Here is a 19,546-nt window from a genome sequence, read left to right on the forward strand (position 1 = left end):
GCGCCTTTTCCATATATGACGAATCGGGATGGTAGGATGGTTTTGTGTGGAAGGTTGTTTGAAGGGAGCGATTTCGTACGGTACAATTTTGGAAGTGCTACGGAGAAGGTCGTTGAGGAGAACCGGACTCTCTACACATATTGTTGTCCTGAAACGACCCAAATAGGTCAGCACGTCTTTCAAAATTCGGGAATCGAGATAGAGGACAGAGAGTCAACCTACAAATTGGGCCACAGTCAAAATACAGATCGCCGATATTACACAGAAGCAGTCCGGGTGTCACTCAAGTATGTCTCAGCTCCTCGTAAGCAGGAAAGACAGAACGATACGGCCATGGGCCTTTCCCTGATTTAAGAACCAGCCGAACGTTGACCACGCAACATAATCGCCAAGTTGTCGTTTAGGACTCCGCTTGAACATTGTCCCACGGTTGATGTGAGCACGGACCATTGTGGGAACTCTGACTTGGGCAGGAAATTGATGATCATGAGAAGGGATAGTGGGGATGGTATCAGTATGAAGGGAATCGTGTTGATCCAGTTTGTGTGTCTCGAAGTCGCAAGTGATATGAGTACGGAATGAATATTTTAAGTTGTTGGCTAAAAATGATTTCCAAGTTACTACCGCCAGTTTTAAGTATTGACGACTGGAATGTATTTGTGTCATTTAGTGAATCATGTCCTGTATCCAGATATCACCATCTCTAGTAAAAAATGGGGCCATCATATGTCTTTGAAATGTTAAAACGGAGGCCACATTCAAGGACCACCAGAGGATATTTAAAAAAAAACATAATAGGAATCTTCCAGAATGTTGGATAGCTAGGCACTGCTCATCATCGTGGCCATGAGATATACAATAATGATTTAATTTGCGGCCGGGTATTGTTGCAAATGTCACTATAACGTAATGTGGCCCAATTTTTCTTCATGCTTCTATGTAATTTTCGCAAGTACAAGAATTGTGGCCCACTCTAATCAAGGCCGAAGGCCGGAGCAGTATATATACCCCAGCCATAATTCACTGATAACCATACCATTTATTGTACCCACATTTACTCATCGAGAGCTCAATTGAAGACAGCATCGCATAATAAACATGCTCTGCAAAATCTTAACAATGACGAATTATTCGCCTCATATCGAGTCTACACCACGCTCGTCTTTCCAGAAGGTTTATCAATTGGCCACCTCATGTAAGACATCCCCCACTCTCGTTTTAACTCATCTAATGCCACATTTCTCTCATAAATTTATAGTCATATGAGTTGCACAAAGGCTACTAGTGGCTTCTGCACGCCCCGAAACCTCCCCTTGATGGCAACAAGAGGTCATTTCAAGGCTGGCATATTTGCCATATAATCCATATGTGTATCAACTTCACCCTTCAGGGTGGAAGCGTATAAGAGTTGAAGCCTTTCAAAGCACCCTTTTCAACCCGTCTCCACATGGCTTTGTACGAGAGCCGCACTAGTAGATAACAAATTTATGTAGTACTAAAATTTAAATCCATTCCCTGTTCCTCTATTCAATAAAGTCAATTGGTGGCGCCTTATTCAAATGCACCTTTGGCACCAATTTGCGCACCTTCGCATGGTTCCATCTGTCTTTAACAAGCACACCACACCTGAAAATACGAAGTTGACTAAATATCAAAGGAAGCATTAGCTTGAAGCAAAATAACGTCCCCGTGGGAAGAGCCGGAAACCCGGAAACAGAACAATATCCTCCAGCTAGGGTTTCTAAACGTAGCACGGTAGAACCACACATATCCTGACTCCAGAATTGCCACCCTTGACTAGAATCCATCGGACATGTCATTTCTCTCTCATGAAGGGTTAAACGCAGAGACCCTGTCCGCAGAAACCCTGTCCGCTACTGTATACCGATTTGTGAAGAAGGATTGGAAACAGGGCAGGGGGTTAGTACATTGTCGATGTTATCAAAGTTATATCGGGCTGTGGTTAAAGGGTTAGAAGGTCATCACCTGTACAGCGGACTAGTCATGCAATTGAAGTGATATCGATATTCTATAACTGACATTCTCATCTGAGATATAAGACCCAACAATCAGCTGTACGACTACACATCTAGTAACCAATAATCCAAGTTTCAATTTCAATGCCCAAAGTAAGCTTCACAAGCTTATTCGACAGGTTTCATACACTGATAGTCGTATCGACAGCATATCCCAAGCGAGCACTACGTCGGGAAATCCTACGAAGTCACCAACAAAACATTCATACACCCAGAGATCGAACATCACGATCACCCCAGCGACGCCGAGCATTACTTGCTTCCAACTGTGTTTACCATTCAGAACGGCGCTTCTGTGCTGGCCAAGTATCCTGGTCCTGGCGTCTATCATATCACAGAGGGTCAGTATCTCTGAACACGACGTTATTCCCTTCCCGAACTCATCAAAATGTGATTGTATCAAGGCGAATGCCTTCTTGAGTACGTCACCGAGCCTGTGCACAGTACCACTATCAGCGCCGGCTCTGTTATTCACGTCGAAGAGGGTGCATCGATTTGCTGGATCTGCGGGTCGCCTTCTGGAGTCAAAGGTACATCGGAGTTTTGATTTATATTACCCACCGCTCACAACTACATAGGCTTTGCGGCGTTCCATGTCCCGGTGTCTGTCAAAGGCATTGACGATGATGAGCTGTCGTGGCTCTATGCAGTGCACAACACAATAAGCACCAGCAAGTAACCAATATCAACGAGGCTCGGTAGTTGCGAGGCAGTTTTGAGGAGCAACCTGGCAAGGGTTTCGAAGCTCTCTGACGAGTGATATAGAAGGGGAACGCAGTTACGAAGTGAAACGAAGTCAAACGAAGTTTACGCGGTACGAAGTGAGAGACAAAGTTCGGGGGATCCAAAATCTCCTTCATTCCCTGCGGTATCGCACTACATAAGACAAAATTGAACCTATTCGAAGTACCTTAAGGAATTATAGCAATAAAATCGGAACATGAAAAGATCCTTGGCAAATATCATTCCAAAACAAACCAAATAGCAAGGGGAACATGAATTGAAAAGACGAATAAGTCAGTATGTACCTGGCACGAGGTTCGAACGCCATATCAGAGGTGAAACGAAAGTGATCGAAATCTGTGAGGGTTGAATCGAAAGAATGGTGAACCCCTAAAGCCCGAGTATGCTCGTATGCTTCGAAAGGTAGCTTCGAAAACCGTGGTAAGGTCAAAAAGTATGCGTTTTCAGTGGTCAGCGCAGTTCGATGCTCATCATCTCCTCCCTACTGAAATATTGACTGTCCTCAGTCATCGTTGCGAGCCTCTGCCATTCGAAGTCCTGGATCATTAACATCCTCATCATCCTCGTCCGGATCAATTATATCTGACTGCTCCATTTCGCGTAGACGTTTGGTGGTGATGTCAAGGAGTTTGTCGAGAGGTGGAATGGTTATCGAAGTACGTGCGAAGTATGGAATAACGCGGAATGCAGCAGTGGGACGGTGGAAAGCGGTACCATCGAGCTCTGCAAGAATATATGCACCTCCTTTGTTGCGCGAGATGACGATGAAGGGGCCGAGGTATCGAGCTCGCATCTTGCGATTGAGGGCCTTTTCAATGGCAGTGTTCCTGATGAGTACGAGATCTCCGAGCTTAAAATCGAAGTTGCGAATGGTGTGAGAATGCTCTGTTTCGAAGCGGACGGCGGCCTTGACTCGAGCTTCATAGACCTTGGTTCGAAGTTCCTCGAGGTGTTCGTGACGTTTTTGAAGACTGATTGCACGACGAGCTATAAGGTCAGTTGTGGAGAGAATAGAATCCGGAGGGGGAAGAAGATAGTTAGCCTCTGCAATATCAAAGGGGAGAAGGGGTTGAGTTCCTGTAAGTCCGAAATATGGAGAACACCCAAAGCAACGCTTGATGGTGACTCTCTCTGACCAAAACACTGAATGAGTACCCATGTACCATTTCGATTCATCACCATCTACAGATTTGAAGAGAGCCTGTCGAACATCGAAGTGCGCGCGTTCAACGAGGCCGTTGGCTTGCGAGTTATAACCCGAAATGCGAATGTGTCGAATGTTGTACTTCTTTGCGAGGTAGGCACAAGCTTTGATGATGGCTGGCCCGTTATCGGTGACGATTTCAAGGAGAAGTCCATATCTGCAGATGAGATCTCTAAAGATAAACTCTCCAACAGTCTTGGCTGTCTCTCGACGAAGCATGGCGTATTCTGGAAAGTGAATGAGTGAACATCGAGCCTGGATGATATATCGAAAGCCTCCTGCCGGGGGAAGAAACATAGTATCGAGATAGACCTTCGAAAACAGGGGTGCAGGCATAGCGACTGTTGGAGGAATTAAAACATTCTGGGTGCGTCGAAGTTGGCATAGATGACATGTGCGAACGAACCAGGCAACGTCAGCAGCCATTAGAGGCCACCAATAGCGCTCGGCGATAATAGCGTTTGTTGCGAAGAAGCCTCGATGTCCAGTATCCTCATGGCCCGAAGTTAGAATGAAGAGTCGACGATGCTGGGGAACTACAAGCTTATGTTTTCCTTGGGGATCCTTGCGCCAGAGACGATTCGAATCAATGAAGAACTCCGTGCAATACCTGACGAAGGTTTCGTAGTTAGAGTCGGACATGTCCGCAGGGCGTTCGAGAGTGGAAAGCCAGTCTCTGACTTTATGAAGACGTTCATCGGCGAGTACTGCATTATCGGTTCGAGGCACGATGCGATACGAGTCTTCAGGGGCTTGATTATCTTCTTTGTTGATTTCGGATGCTGGTTGTGAGGTGTCGATGTCGTTGGAATATATGAGAATGGGCGGTTGGTGAATTCGAGCTGGGGAAATGGGATTAATCATGTGAACGAAACCATGGAGCTTGTCGATCCAGTCTTCGAAGTCATCTTCGGGTTCGGGCTTGTCGCCTGGCTGCTGAGGTCTTCGAGACAATCCGTCGGGTCCGTGAAACGCACCGGGAACGTGCACAAGGGTGAAATGAAATGTTAGTATTGCGACGATCCACCTGTTGATGCTGGCCGAAGGGGCGATATCGGGATTTGCAAGCATGCCCTTGATGTACTTCGCATCAACCTCGACGATGAGATTTCGAAGGCCAATGAGATAGTGCTTAAGTGCTCTGAAGGACCTAAATAAACCATAGAGTTCGAGCTTGGGCTGAGAGAAGCGGGATTCACGGTCGTTGAGTGTGATAGATCCAAAGCGAGTGATGTAGCGGATCCGGTGGTCATTAACGTCGCACTGGCTGAGGATATTCCCAATAGCAATGTTCGAAGTGTCGACTGATAGAATGACGGGTGCTCCTGACTCGTGGTTGAGGGGCCGAAGTGCGGGTGAAGCAAGAAGAGCTTTCTTGAGGTCTTCCTGGGCTGATATTTGATGTGGTCCGAATTCAAAAGGGGCATCCTTCCGAGTGAGTTTCGTGAGGGCATGTGCTCAATGTGCGAAGTTACGAATGAAGCGGCGACAAACACCTATAGTCCCTAGAAAGGCTCGGACTTCCGAAAGAGAGAAGCATGGGCCCCACTTGACGATGACATCGACCCTCTTGGTGTCTGGAAGTCGTCCTTCGTAAGTGCAACGGTGGCCCAGGACCGTGATCTCAGGAGCACAGAGAGTTGACTTGTAGCCAGAGAAGGTGCCGCCAGAGTACTTCATGCGTTGAACGATACGATTGAGACCCTCAAAATGTTCCCAAACAAATCTACGAATGCCGGAGTTGGCCTCAATGGTTTCGAAGTCACCATTTGAAGTAATGTAGCGTGTTTCGGGACCTCGAACAGGGACATCGTCGATGTAAGGAATGGTGTATTTAGGAATTTCAGGTCGAAGGATATATGTAACATCGTCATGGAAAATAAGAACGGAATTAGTCCACCCCATAGGGAGAGTGGTGAGTCAAAGTGCGCCGAAGGGGGTTTGGAAGGTAGTGAGGTCTCGGGATGATTCTGTGATGGCTCTTTCGTCATATCCAACGTAAAGGTCAAGCATTCCTCCGCAGGCGCGAGCAGCAAAGTGTTCAGCAACATCCTCAGTGAAAGGGGGAACTCCGGAATGAGCGATGGTGACTGCATTGAGGGGCTCGAGAGACTGTACTATACGAAGGGAAGTCCCATCCTTCTTGACGACGCAGAACCAGCGGGATCGATAGGACGAGTTGGATGGTTCGAAGACTCCGGCATCAATCTTCCTTTGGATAAGCTCGCAAACTTGCTTATGAATTCCTGGGGGTATGGGGATGTTTCGAAGTACCCAAGGCTTGTGTGCGATGACTGGAATTTCGACTGGAGGAAAGAAGTCTTCACGAAAATGACCACGCTCTGTATCATTCCATGCGAAGACGTCGTTATGGAGTGTCATAAAATGATGAAGGAGGTCGCGCTCGGCAGGCCAAAGGAAGTTGAAGTCGTTAGCTTTATCGAATTGGTCACGGCGTTCGGTAGTGTATCGTCCTCGAGGCTCAAAGGGTGGAGGTTGAGTGCTAAGTGTAGGGAGCTTTTCGAGTGGGTCGCCTTTAATGTTACGGATGATTCGAAACCTTTCTGGAACCTTGGCAATTACGGGGCGAACCTTCAAGGCAACTGGTTTGTATTTCTTGCGGGCTAGAAACGAGGAGACATTGGGAGATCGAGATTTAGGGCGCGAGTAGATCTTTGGAGGGAATAAGGTTGCGATATTATGTTTCGAAACAAGAGGTGTTGCCGTCGAGTCTGAGATGTTAGGTTCTCCGTAAGGCAGAGAAGTCGATGGCATAGTCGGAATATTGTACATGGGAGAGGAAGTGGAATTCGAAGGTTCCGAGCTGATAGAAGATCCAGAGGGTAAAGAAGACGATGATGGCTTTGGTATGGTACAAGGAGGTTCTGGAGCAAGTAAAGAAGTTGTCGAGGAACTGGATGGGACTGCGGTCGAAGGTCTGGGTGGATTAGTGGTATTAAGAAATAGATTAGCGAAGGCCGGAACAGACTTGAGATCAGAATTGACAGGAATGGAGAAGAGATCACAAGCAGTAAGATAAGATCGAGCGTAGTCTGGATTCGAGGAGTCTAGTAACTGGTAAGCTTTGACATGAGGTTCACCGTGTTCGTTGAGGGTGATAGAGAATGCTATTTCGCCCTCGTGCTTATCTAGCTCCTCTATTCCCGAAAATTTCCAGAATGGTGTTGGCACAAATGACTTCGGGGGGGACCGCGAGGAGAGGTCGGGACTGTCGAAACCTTTCCTGTATTGGGGTCGTGGACAGTGATGGTTTGGTGTTCGTTAGCATAATTTCGAATGACACTTTCTATCAACACATCAAAGGGCCTTCCAAGCAGGATGTCGTATGCTGGAGCTCGAATAACGTGCACTTGCATGTAAAGTGTTATGTCGCCGATGAGAAAGGGTACATTTCGAGCTAGTCCGAGAGATCTATCGACACTGCCATTAGCTGATTGCATTCGAAGCGTAATGGTAGGATCGTAGGTGATTCCGAGGTCGAGACAAACTTGTTCGGACATTGCGATGATTTGACTCCCAGGATCAATGATACATTCGACCTTCATGTTGTTGTCGATGAGGGGGAAGATAGAACGAAGTGCAGCAGATTCCATTGCAACAACAAGGCGATTAGGATCAGGTTCTTCACCCGGTCGAAGGGAGCGATAGTAGGTTTCAAAATCGTCCTCGATGATTGTGGCTCCGATGGGTGGGCTTCGATGTTGACTGTTAGCAAGGGCATAGGTGCGGAGTGGAGGTGTGGAGGTCTGCTGAGTCTCGGGTGCGGAATGTGACGCTTCATCTTCAACGAATGTAAGTTGGGCAGTTCCCTCCTTTGCATTGGGTTGACGTTTGGTGGTGGTAGCTTCGCGATATTGATTACGAACCTCTGGAGAAAGGGATAGAAGTTCGCGCTGAGTGATGGTGATGGGGGCATTGAGGGAACGGCTGTAAACGGACTCCGCAACCACAGGATCATGAATAGGGGGAAGGGTTCGATAAGCCGCTTCGGGTTTCTTGGGGTTCGCGGGTTTCGGAGCTGGTGCGCCTACGTTCCTATCACGGGGAGGGGCATATGACGCCTCCGGAACATTTAGATAAGGGTGTTCAGGGATGGGCGCTGGTGGCTGAGTGGGTGCAATAGGCACCGAAGGAGTTTGTGGTGGAGGTGACTGTTCACGAGTGACAGCAGGTGGTTCCTTGGACTGAGGCAGTGGCTCATCCTTGGGCTCGACAGCAGTATCTCGATTGCGCTGGGCACGAGTGCGAATAATGGGTGTGAAGTCAGGACCACGAGCTCGAAGTGCAAAGAGTTCTGCTTCGAGGGATGCGATTCGATCGGAGGCAGAGAGCTGATAAGTGGGTTGGAACGCAGTAGGAATTAGAATGGTTTGCCCTGATGAGTTCGAAGTAGCAACAATTGAATGCATAAGTGTTCCTGTGCTAAGCTGATTGGGGTTTCGGCGGTGCCACTCGTCGATGCGATCCTTCAGGAGAGTGCCTGGAATGTCTCGAGGTACGAAGGAGTTTGAAGGGAGAACTACCTTGCCTTCGATGTTGCGTTTGCACTTGCCAGCACGGATGTACTCATCGACGTGCTCGCATTCACGAATGTAGTGATCCTTGCCACAGAAATTGCAGGCGCTGTTTGGGTTTCGAACACCGGTGGAAAAGGATGCAGCTCTAGGAATCGAACGGTTCTGACCAATGGCTTCGACAATGGACTTGGTAAATTCTGAGAGGATCGAGGTAAGGTTTTCAGCTTTGATTGTGGGTTCCGAAACGATAGATGGGGTGGTTGAAATGGCAGTTGCATTGTGATGTCCCAATGACGCTCCCTGAAGGACCCAATTCGCAGCTTCAAAGATTTCGTCCACAGTGTGAGGCTTTGCAGGATCGTGGTTGGGGTATTTGACTTGGAGGCGATTGGCAACTAGAAGCCAGAGCTGCGATTGGAATCCCCTGATGTAGAAGCGAGACTGTTCTAGAGAAAAGAGGTATTCTTTTGAAATGAGAAATGTGGATATAACAGTGAATTGTCAATGATAGTTGGCGAGATCCGAAATAGAATTAATGCCTAAACGCTGTTGGGTGCCAATGAGAAGATCGAGGTCCGTCATCGAATACTTCTGCTTGTCTGAAGCATCAGGATAGAGACCCTTTACGTCGTCCTTGAAGTCGACAAATCTCTTGGTGACGTCGGAAAATGATTTGAGAGTCTCCCAGATGTCTGCAGTATCAACATCAAGAAAACGAGTGGTGTGCTTCTTCATTTGCGTTTCGTCAGTGATCTGGGCACGTTCAAAGAGGAACTCAAGTTCGGCGAAATATCTACGAAGCTCTCGAGGCTTCAATGGATCGAACTGAGGTGCGGAGCAATCTCCTCGAGCAGGCATAGGAATTGGTGCGGGTACTGTTGCAGACATTGTTGAAGGCAAATACGGAACGGTGTCGGAAAGGTCGAAAGGATTTTGGCCGATGGCAACGAGTTCGTTGAGGAGAGCAAGATTCTGTGCACTTTCAGCTGCAGCTCTAGTTGCACTTCGAAGTTGACGATCTGTAGGGGGTGCAATATAACGAGTGCGAGAGCGACGAGTGCCAGAAGATGCAATTTTTGATGAAACCCGTCGCGGTGGGCTCCAAAATGATGAGCTGTCGTGGCTCTATGCAGTGCACAACACAATAAGCACCAGCAAGTAACCAATATCAACGAGGCTCGGTAGTTGCGAGGCAGTTTTGAGGAGCAACCTGGCAAGGGTTTCGAAGCTCTCTGACGAGTGATATAGAAGGGGAACGCAGTTACGAAGTGAAACGAAGTCAAACGAAGTTTACGCGGTACGAAGTGAGAGACAAAGTTCGGGGGATCCAAAATCTCCTTCATTCCCTGCGGTATCGCACTACATAAGACAAAATTGAACCTATTCGAAGTACCTTAAGGAATTATAGCAATAAAATCGGAACATGAAAAGATCCTTGGCAAATATCATTCCAAAACAAACCAAATAGCAAGGGGAACATGAATTGAAAAGACAAATAAGTCAGTATGTACCTGGCACGAGGTTCGAACGCCATATCAGAGGTGAAACGAAAGTGATCGAAATCTGTGAGGGTTGAATCGAAAGAATGGTGAACCCCTAAAGCCCGAGTATGCTCGTATGCTTCGAAAGGTAGCTTCGAAAACCGTGGTAAGGTCAAAAAGTACGCGTTTTCAGTGGTCAGCGCAGTTTGATGCTCATCAACGAGTTCATCGTTAAGGAGTGAAACGTTGACCGTTTTTTTGAGTAGCCTTTGGCTTCCCTGAAAAATTTCCTTTTGATACAAACTTGAAAGTTGATAAACCCAATATACTTTCGTAAATTGACTTGAAAATACGCTGATATTCAAGTTTCGTTACCTTAAACTGTTTGATGAAGCATTAAGCCTGAGAAATTCCCAACAAGGATAACAAATATTTGATGAGCCTATGCAAGTTTAGATCTGTAGTACCTCGTGTGGCTATCCTCACTGACCTCCAAATTCGGATCATCAGACATCTTAAATTCGTATTCTGAGGCCATATATTTGTGAAGGAATAGACATCATATATACCTTGACATTTGACAAGATAGCTACAAATAGTTATATGTAGTGTAACTATGATGTTCCGTTATCCATGTACTCTATTGGACAGATATGTCAGAAAGATAGTGCTGGATGATAACCTTACATCATCTGACAGGCCACGATAATATATAACACGCATTAACATTTGGGTGAGAGTCAATCACCATCTACTCTCCGTAACCCTTCATAAAAATGCCTAAGGTGCGTTATTGTTTGACAGTAAAACCTCATACCATGTTCACTGTGAGTTTAATAGCATATCACAAGCGATCAGTACATTGGAAACCCTCACAACCTTTCAGCCAAAGGGATCATACATCCTGATATTGAGCGACATGACCATTCTGGAGATACAGATCGTTATCTGCTCCCCACGCTCTTTGCGGGAGAGCAAGGAATTGTCATTACTGCTAAATATCCTGGGCCAGGAGTATTTCACATAACTGAAGGTGAGGACTCTATACCGCATAGTAATGGAGTAATTTGACTTGTCGCACATAGGTGAATGGCATGTTGAGGACATGGCTCAGCCGGGACACACTACCCTGTTGAAACCTGGCTCCGTGTTTCATGTGGAGGAGGGCTCAATTATTCGATGGAATACCAAATCACCTACTGGCGCAAAAGGTTATTTGACTTATTAAATTAAAGGTGTACCTTCTCTAATTTAATTATAACGCTCAGGTTTTGCAGTATTCCACTACTACTTACCACCTTATATGATATATACTGACTAGATTTCAGCACAACCTCATGTAAATCTGTCAGTGAATAAAGATATGAAAAATTGTGGTAAATAAATGAGATATCCTACCAGCCATTTATCAAAAAGCTGTGACACTTTTCATTCAATGCCAGCCCCATTTTTCATTCAATGCCAGCCCTATTTTTTATTGGATGCCAGCCATATTTTTCATTGAATATCAGCTGAATTTATCATTGGATGCCAACCAAATTTTTCACAGAATGTCAGCCGAATTTCTCATTAAATATCAGCCGAATTTCTCATTCCATGCCACCCACTTTTCTCATTCAATGCCAGCCGTATTTCTCATTGGATGCCAGTATCATTTAGATTACTTAATGGCTGCATCATTCTTTCTAGATTACTTAATGAAATGATCTTGATGTCATTGATCTGATTAGAATTAGGCTTTGGACCATCATTGATGGACATGACATCATGCTCAATTAGGGTCCTGGGCTTTTCCCTTTGCCTCGGCCCCTGGCTCTATAAATAGTGCTCATCCTATGCTACTTTTGTGCATTGCTGGCAATGGATTGGGCGCTTTTGGGGGCATTTCTGGACCGTTTTCCTTGGTCTCTTTTGGTATACCTATAGTTATAAAGTGTCCCAATCCGAATCTGAAATCAGAATTGCAATATCTTTACTCATTATTGTGCAATTAAGTGTGCGATGTTTTGGTCAAAAAGCGCACCTTGAATAGCACCCTCCAGGGGTGGGTATTCACCCTTTTGACCATTCCATTATTTTTTATTTATGTTAGACAGAGTACATGCCAAGTTTTAGCTTAATTGGAGCAGTGGAACCTATTGAACTAGAATGTGCACCCTACCCCTCCTCCTACCCCTTGTACAAATGCCTTCCTGATCAGATAAATTCAGGCCCAACCAGGGCTGGGTAGGCATCTATTATACCAATTTTTAGAGCCCAAGATCTTGGTGCAATTCCAAGATTTAAGGGTACTACCCCCCACTCCCTCCAGAACTTGTGTATTTTATTATACCATAGGATGGGCTCTCAGACCATTAAAAAACATGTAGATCTACTAATAACAGGACATAGAGTCCAAAATCTACCCTTAAAAACCCTCTGCAGCAAGGGAACATACTGATTCAAGGAGGGGTATGAGGACAGGTATGGTAGGTTATTGATTAGGTTATATCTCTACAAATACTTCTTTGTAAATCATATTCTTGACGTCTACAGATACCTATAGTTGCCCCCTAACTATCATTCTCAAGGTGCAAAAAGATCCGTCCATGATATGAGATGCTGCAGAGGGAATACCATTCTTTATCAAAATGCACAGTATTTTCGCATTTACCATATATAAATGATCATAATCAGAAAATATAAAAGCAGGATAGTATAGCCCCAAAATGTAGCTTTCCATAACATTAATGATGTTGTGCATTGGACCAGTGGTTGTCGAGATATGGAAAGAAAGGTGTTGAAGAATCCATCAGAGACCCGGATGGATATTGGCCTTTATTTATGCTTTGTTTGTGGTCACCTCTTTGGCCTTTCTCCGAGATACATTTTGACATATCTCAGCTCATACTCATCGGATTTTCATGAATTTATATACCACAGATAGGTGTCATTTGGGGCTACACAACCGTATCATATTTGTATTTTTTGGGTGTTATCTTGCCCATCATATTTCGCCTTTTCGCTATTTTTAGACAATTTTGCTTATTCTTCTTGTACAATTTTGTGAGGTGCTCTGGCTGTTTAGCACACTGAATATAATATGTAGAGGACCATAATAGCTCTCAGTAGATGTATAATATGAGGATTTTGGTGAAGTATAAGCGGTGATATGCTCATATTAGGGTGGAAACCTAATGTCTTTTTGTTGACCTCATAACCAAGGTGTTCTTCTTTATCTAGAATGTTTCAAAGGTATGTATTGCGTTTCTGGTACTGTGTAGGACAGGTTTACATACTTATATGTACTGGAGATGTCCATTCTATCCTGTAATAAAATATATAATTTCTGGAGGGAATAGAGAATGGTACCCTTCAATCTTGGAATTTAATTGAGATTAAGGACTCTAAAAATTGATATAATGGGCGCCTAACCAACCCTAGCTGGGCCTGAATTTATCTGGTCAGGAAGGCATTTGTACAAGGGGTAGGAGGAGGGGTAGGGTGCACATTCTAGTTCAATAGGTTCCACTGCTCCAATTAAGCTAAAACTTGGCATGTACTCTGTCTAACATAAATAAAAAATAATGGAATGGTCAAAAGGGTGAATACCCACCCCTGGAGGGTGCTATTCAAGGTGCGCTTTTTGACCAAAACATCGCACACTTAATTGCACAATAATGAGTAAAGATATTGCAATTCTGATTTCAGATTCGGATTGGGACACTTTATAACTATAGGTATACCAAAAGAGACCAAGGAAAACGGTCCAGAAATGCCCCCAAAAGCGCCCAATCCATTGCCAGCAATGCACAAAAGTAGCATAGGATGAGCACTATTTATAGAGCCAGGGGCCGAGGCAAAGGGAAAAGCCCAGGACCCTAATTGAGCATGATGTCATGTCCATCAATGATGGTCCAAAGCCTAATTCTAATCAGATCAATGACATCAAGATCATTTCATTAAGTAATCTAGAAAGAATGATGCAGCCATTAAGTAATCTAAATGATACTGGCATCCAATGAGAAATACGGCTGGCATTGAATGAGAAAAGTGGGTGGCATGGAATGAGAAATTCGGCTGATATTTAATGAGAAATTCGGCTGACATTCTGTGAAAAATTTGGTTGGCATCCAATGATAAATTCAGCTGATATTCAATGAAAAATATGGCTGGCATCCAATAAAAAATAGGGCTGGCATTGAATGAAAAATGGGGCTGGCATTGAATGAAAAGTGTCACAGCTTTTTGATAAATGGCTGGTAGGATATCTCATTTATTTACCACAATTTTTCATATCTTTATTCACTGACAGATTTACATGAGGTTGTGCTGAAATCTAGTCAGTATATATCATATAAGTGGTAAGGACCACTCAGTATTCAGTGTTCCGATATCCGTCAAAAGCGTCGACGAATTTATAATCGATAATTAGTTTAACCGATCCATATGGAAGTGAATAAATATCCAGATTGTAAACCAGAGTTTGTGTTTGACCTACCGGCTGATTACTTTCAGTCCGCTCCTCAACAATACAGTCCGCGATTCGCAGTTGTCATTTAAGACTCCGCTCGAATATGCTCACACAGTAAATGTGCACGGGCCATTGTGGGAACTTCAACTTGGCTGGAAATTTGTCTCATGGTATTTTGGTCTGTACATCTAAATCGACATTCTTTTTTGGGGGCAAAATGTCCAATCCATCTTTGCATATCCTTTGAATTTGCAGGAGTAACCTATGGTCGCCAATCAGTACTTGATATTTAAGGAGGTGAGTTATATTGCTATCATTGAGTACCCCAAGCTAATCTTCCCAGTACGTTGTGTTTATACAAGTCGATACTTTTTGTTCGTACTGCTTTCCCTTATATGCCTCATGAGACTGCTATTTCGGGCACGTCGTTTATGCTTCTATTTCATTAGCGGACAAAGAACAGCCAAAATCGAACTCAGAATGGCAGAACGTCAGTATTTGTGCTAGATTAGCTGCTTTGAGAGCACACGAACTCAATTCATCCTGGGCAACGTCAGTCGGAGACGAATTATCCAATTCATGAGAAGATGCGGAAGCCGCGAAGTGTGATATTCGTCTCCACCTACCCCTTCTAATTTACATAATAGAAACACATAGTTCGCTGTCCGAAGTGCACGAAGGTTGTCATAGATCACGTATACTTTCCAAATGATGCCCTGTACTATGATGTATTTAACATTTCATTTCCACAATGAAGGTCAAATTTGGTCAAATATGAACAGCATATACGCCACTGTGTCCCAATTTGTGTGCATGGTCTAATAAAAGTTCAGGAAGTAATTTCAATGCGGATACTCTCGCAGTTATATGGGGTTTAGACAGATATTAAAGGCTAGAAGGGCGTCACCTGCACACCGGTCTAGTCATGCATCCGAAATGATTCAGATATTGGCGTGGAATCAGTTCAGGCTTCATTAAATCTATAAAAGAGACATATATTTGTGCGTACATTCATCTCTCAAACAATAACCCGAGTCTCAATGCCCAAAGTAGGCTTTACAAGCGTGTTAACCAGGTTTAAAACATTGATCGTCGTCTCTTGCACAGCACATTCCAAGCGAGCACTACGTTGGGAAGCCCTACGAAGTGGCCAGCAAAGCCTTAATTCATCCACATATCGAACACCATGACCATCCTGACGACGCAGAGCATTATCTGCTCCCAGTAGTGTTCGCTGTTGATAAAGGAGCCTCCATACTCACCAAGTATCCTGGCCCGGGTGTCTATCACATCACCAAGGGTGAGTGACGCGAAACAGACTGTTTTCTCCTACCCATTAACAGCCTGTATATTTTACCAAGGCGAGTGCATCCTTGAATACGTCACCGAGCCTGTACACAAGACCGTCATAAGCACAGGCTCTGTTATCCACATCGAAGAGGGTGCGTCGATTCGTTGGATCTGTGAATCAGAAGCAGGACTCAAAGGTACATTTGAGCTTTGATTGCTCCTATTCACGGCTCATAATTACACAGGCTTCGCGGTATTCCATGTTCCGGTGTCTGTCAAGGCTATGGAAAGGAATGAATCGTGGACAGTAATAGACAAGCACTCAACATGATCGTGGAACTTGTTTCAAGAAACCTATTTTAATGAAGAAACTACATCGTTTGCGTTGATATATTTAAAAATTGACCTACGGCACTATATCTTGAATAGGCCAGGAAAGCGATAGAAGACAGTATCTTGTCATTTGACAATGTGACCAGCTGTACGAACCATTAGCTTGATGTCAGGGTACGTATTGGTGCCACCCCTATCCGTTATCGTTATCTGTTACGGTCCCACGCTGTCATGCCTTGTTCTATCTTTGTGTTCGGTCCCACGTCTATCGTTCTCCTGTTTCATCTATTGATAGTTGTCATATGTCGAGTACTCTGGTCCGGGAAGTAGTTACTCCGGTCTCCATGTATATATAGGGTCCTGGGGTCAGTAGTCAGACCCCAGCTTCGATATCAACTTGGTCTTTGGGCACTCTTCTCTCTTGACTTAAGTCGATTCCTAACAGCATATCGAAGCTACCCAACGTTGCCCTGGTACTCTATCCACTGCAGCGCTCGTCTACCCCACTCTACCTTGCCCCCACCTACTATACTCTATGGCTGACCCTCCTTCGCCTTACGATGGGTTCATGACGATGTCTCTCGACGACCGTTTCGCCCTCCTCTTTAGGGCACAGCAAGTCCGGTTTGACGCTGATAAAAAGGTTGATGACCAACTGTCTGCCATCGAGTCTAAACTCGAACGCCTCACAGCCTCCCTACCCAAACCGCCTGCCGCTCCCACTCCCTCTGCTCGCGCACCTCGCGCTCGACGCACCTCTAGGAAGGAACGCCCGGCTGCACCTACCTCTACCCCTACTACAGGGCCCCCGCACTCCCAATCCATCCGCTCTACCACTACCAAAGCCGCCCTCGAGAAGATCGTCGCTACCCTGTCTATTGCGGACGAACAGGCTGGCCACGTCATAGGGCGCGCGGGAACTGGCTTACGCCAAATCCACGACATCTCGCATGCAAAGATCTCAGTCTCCCCCGTCGTCACCTCCGGTTTGCGTGCCGTCACTATCAGGGGCACCGCTCGTGAAGTCGGTGATGCTCTCTCTGCTATCGGCAAGCGGATTGCCCGTCGTCGCATCCGCAACCCTAGGTCCAAGAAGCCTAAACAGCCTCCTGCGCCCACTGCTGCCCCTCCTACCCTCGTCGTTGAACCTCCTTCTCCTACTCCAACCTCGAGCTCTACCCCAACTACGCGGACATCCCGTTCCGGGACGGCTTCTCCGCACTCGCCCACTCCTACGGCTGTTGACACTCGCTCCAGCCCATCCTCGTCGCTCGCCCCTGGTTCGCCTATGGAGGTGGACGCTCTCAGGGCTCCGCAGCAACACTCTGACGGTTACTCTCGCCCCGGGCCAGTTCAGCCTAGGGAGGGAATTCAGACCGCGCGTCGTGGCGGTGGACCGCCTCGTGTCTTTGGTGCAAACCGTCCACGGTGAAGACCAGGTCGTTGGGACACCGACCTTTAGAGGGGAGGTGATGTCAGGGTACGTATTGGTGCCACCCCTATCCGTTATCGTTATCTGTTACGGTCCCACGCTGTCATGCCTTGTTCTATCTTTGTGTTCGGTCCCACGTCTATCGTTCTCCTGTTTCATCTATTGATAGTTGTCATATGTCGAGTACTCTGGTCCGGGAAGTAGTTACTCCGGTCTCCATGTATATATAGGGTCCTGGGGTCAGTAGTCAGACCCCAGCTTTGATATCAACTTGGTCTTTGGGCACTCTTCTCTCTTGACTTAAGTCGATTCCTAACACTTGAGAAAATAATCTGTCGAGTTTTTCTTACACGATATAAAGAGCCTAAAATCTTTGGACGAGACTCCAATCGCCATCTAAACTTCATATTCATTGATTAACATGCCTACAGTGTGTTTCCATTCGAATGTCATCAACAATTCTGATCGAAAATTTAATAGCATATTACAAGCGACCAGTACATTGGAAATCCCCGCGAAGTCTCACCTAGGGGTCTCATACATCCTGACATTGAGCGTCATGACCATTCTGCGGATACAGATCGTTATCTACTCCCTACGCTCTTTGCTGGAGACAAAGGAGTCGTCATTACTGCCAAATATCCTGGACCGGGAATCTTTCACATAACTGAAGGTGAGTCCCCTTGCTTAATGGTAATGGCATGATTCTACTCAACATAAATAGGTGAATTTCATGTTGAGGATACGTCGCAGCCGGGGCATACTATCCTGTTGAAACCTTAGGCTCCGTGTTTCATGTGGAAGAGGGCTCGGTTATTCGGTGGAACTGCGAATATCCTTCTGGTGTCAAAGGTTAATTAGCTTTTAGAGGCAGATATTTCTTTGCTAATTCAATTTCGAACAATAAGGTTTTGCGGTATTCCATGTCCCGACGTCAATCAAAAGCGTCGATGAATTTATAATCTATGATTAGTTGAGCGGAGCTTAAGAAGAAGGCAAACAAGTAGTCAGATATCAATCAGAATTTTGATTAATAGTTATATGGTCAATACCTTCCATCCGTTCTTCACTACACTGCTGGCGCTGATACATATTTGGTAGAAAAATATGTATTGGTAATTATGTTTCCTGTTGGTTTTTGACGTGTTTTTCTCGTATATAGAGTCCGGGGTTACCCAATTAGGGAAGCCCGAAGCCTATATTCCAATAAAATACGTCAAAAAATATAGGAAACATAATTACTGGGTCTTATTTTCTTTGAAAATATGTATGAGCGCCAGCGGTGCTACCTTGGCTGGCCAGTGCCGAAAGTCTGCCCTAATGTGTATTTTCCCACATGACACCCGATCGTCACATCCAGGTCACATCACAGGCCAATGTTCACATTTGTTTTGATTGTCATGCTACGAATAATCCGGAAAAAATTACGCTGCCCTCCTCTGTTGACCACTAATTAAATAAACAGCTGCCCTCATCTCCAACAAAGGGTCTTCGCTGGGCTCGACTCCTTTGATCCTTGGAATCGGATCGAAAATGATGTATTTCTCCTCTTTCTTGCTCTGCGCTTCGTCCATCAACTCTTCAATTCGCACAACCCCCAGTTCTATCAATTGACGCTCTTCAGGCCAGTGAACAGTCGCGTCATCTGTGATATCACCCTCTTCTGCGATTTGTGCGACGAGTTTGAAGGTGAAAGGGCCAGACCCAGTGGGGGAGAGACGAGTAGAGAGCTCGTCGTGCAGGTAATTGTGACCCTTCGTTTTCGTCTCTTCTGATGATAGAACGGATACCTCATTTTCGGGGACAAACCGATATCGCACATAGGTCTCTATGCCCTCGGAACTGACTAATTTGACAGCTGTGACACCGAAGTATACATCTGACGCGAAACTTTCTGGCGCAGGCTTCGGCGCTTGCACGAACTTGACAGTAGCCGGGTGCGAAGCCAGGAACTTCTCCACAGGTGAGGGCGACTCTCCTCCAGCTCCAGATGCCTCCACCGCTTTCAAGAACTCCAGAAACTCGGCACCTGTTC

The 19,546-nt window shown here is 45.6% G+C and overlaps 4 protein-coding genes across 4 annotated transcripts; all 4 read left to right on the forward strand.

Moving 5' to 3' along the window:
* Positions 1 to 2,120: 2,120 nt before the first annotated feature.
* JR316_0011238 (uncharacterized protein) lies at positions 2,121 to 2,715 on the forward strand (the record flags this gene model as incomplete). The annotated part of the gene is made up of 4 exons (XM_047896895.1): positions 2,121 to 2,129; positions 2,185 to 2,377; positions 2,441 to 2,566; positions 2,615 to 2,715. 4 exons carry the CDS (start codon positions 2,121 to 2,123, stop codon positions 2,713 to 2,715), a joined length of 429 nt encoding a protein of 142 aa, XP_047743304.1.
* Positions 2,716 to 10,779: 8,064 nt separating this feature from the next.
* JR316_0011239 (uncharacterized protein) lies at positions 10,780 to 11,231 on the forward strand (the record flags this gene model as incomplete). Its single annotated transcript, XM_047896896.1, has 3 exons — positions 10,780 to 10,788; positions 10,844 to 11,036; positions 11,089 to 11,231. The coding sequence occupies 3 exons, from the start codon at positions 10,780 to 10,782 to the stop codon at positions 11,229 to 11,231; spliced, it is 345 nt and encodes a 114-aa protein (XP_047743305.1).
* A 5,383-nt stretch (positions 11,232 to 16,614) lies between these two features.
* On the forward strand, positions 16,615 to 17,511 carry JR316_0011240 (uncharacterized protein; the record flags this gene model as incomplete). Its single annotated transcript, XM_047896897.1, has 1 exon — positions 16,615 to 17,511. The coding sequence occupies one exon, from the start codon at positions 16,615 to 16,617 to the stop codon at positions 17,509 to 17,511; it is 897 nt and encodes a 298-aa protein (XP_047743306.1).
* A 421-nt stretch (positions 17,512 to 17,932) lies between these two features.
* Positions 17,933 to 18,368, forward strand: JR316_0011241 (uncharacterized protein; the record flags this gene model as incomplete). Its single annotated transcript, XM_047896898.1, has 3 exons — positions 17,933 to 17,941; positions 17,992 to 18,184; positions 18,253 to 18,368. 3 exons carry the CDS (start codon positions 17,933 to 17,935, stop codon positions 18,366 to 18,368), a joined length of 318 nt encoding a protein of 105 aa, XP_047743307.1.
* Between the last annotated feature and the right edge of the window lie 1,178 nt (positions 18,369 to 19,546).

This window comes from Psilocybe cubensis, chromosome 11, assembly GCF_017499595.1.
Source record: "Psilocybe cubensis strain MGC-MH-2018 chromosome 11, whole genome shotgun sequence".
Taxonomy (NCBI): Eukaryota; Fungi; Basidiomycota; class Agaricomycetes; order Agaricales; family Agrocybaceae; genus Psilocybe; species Psilocybe cubensis.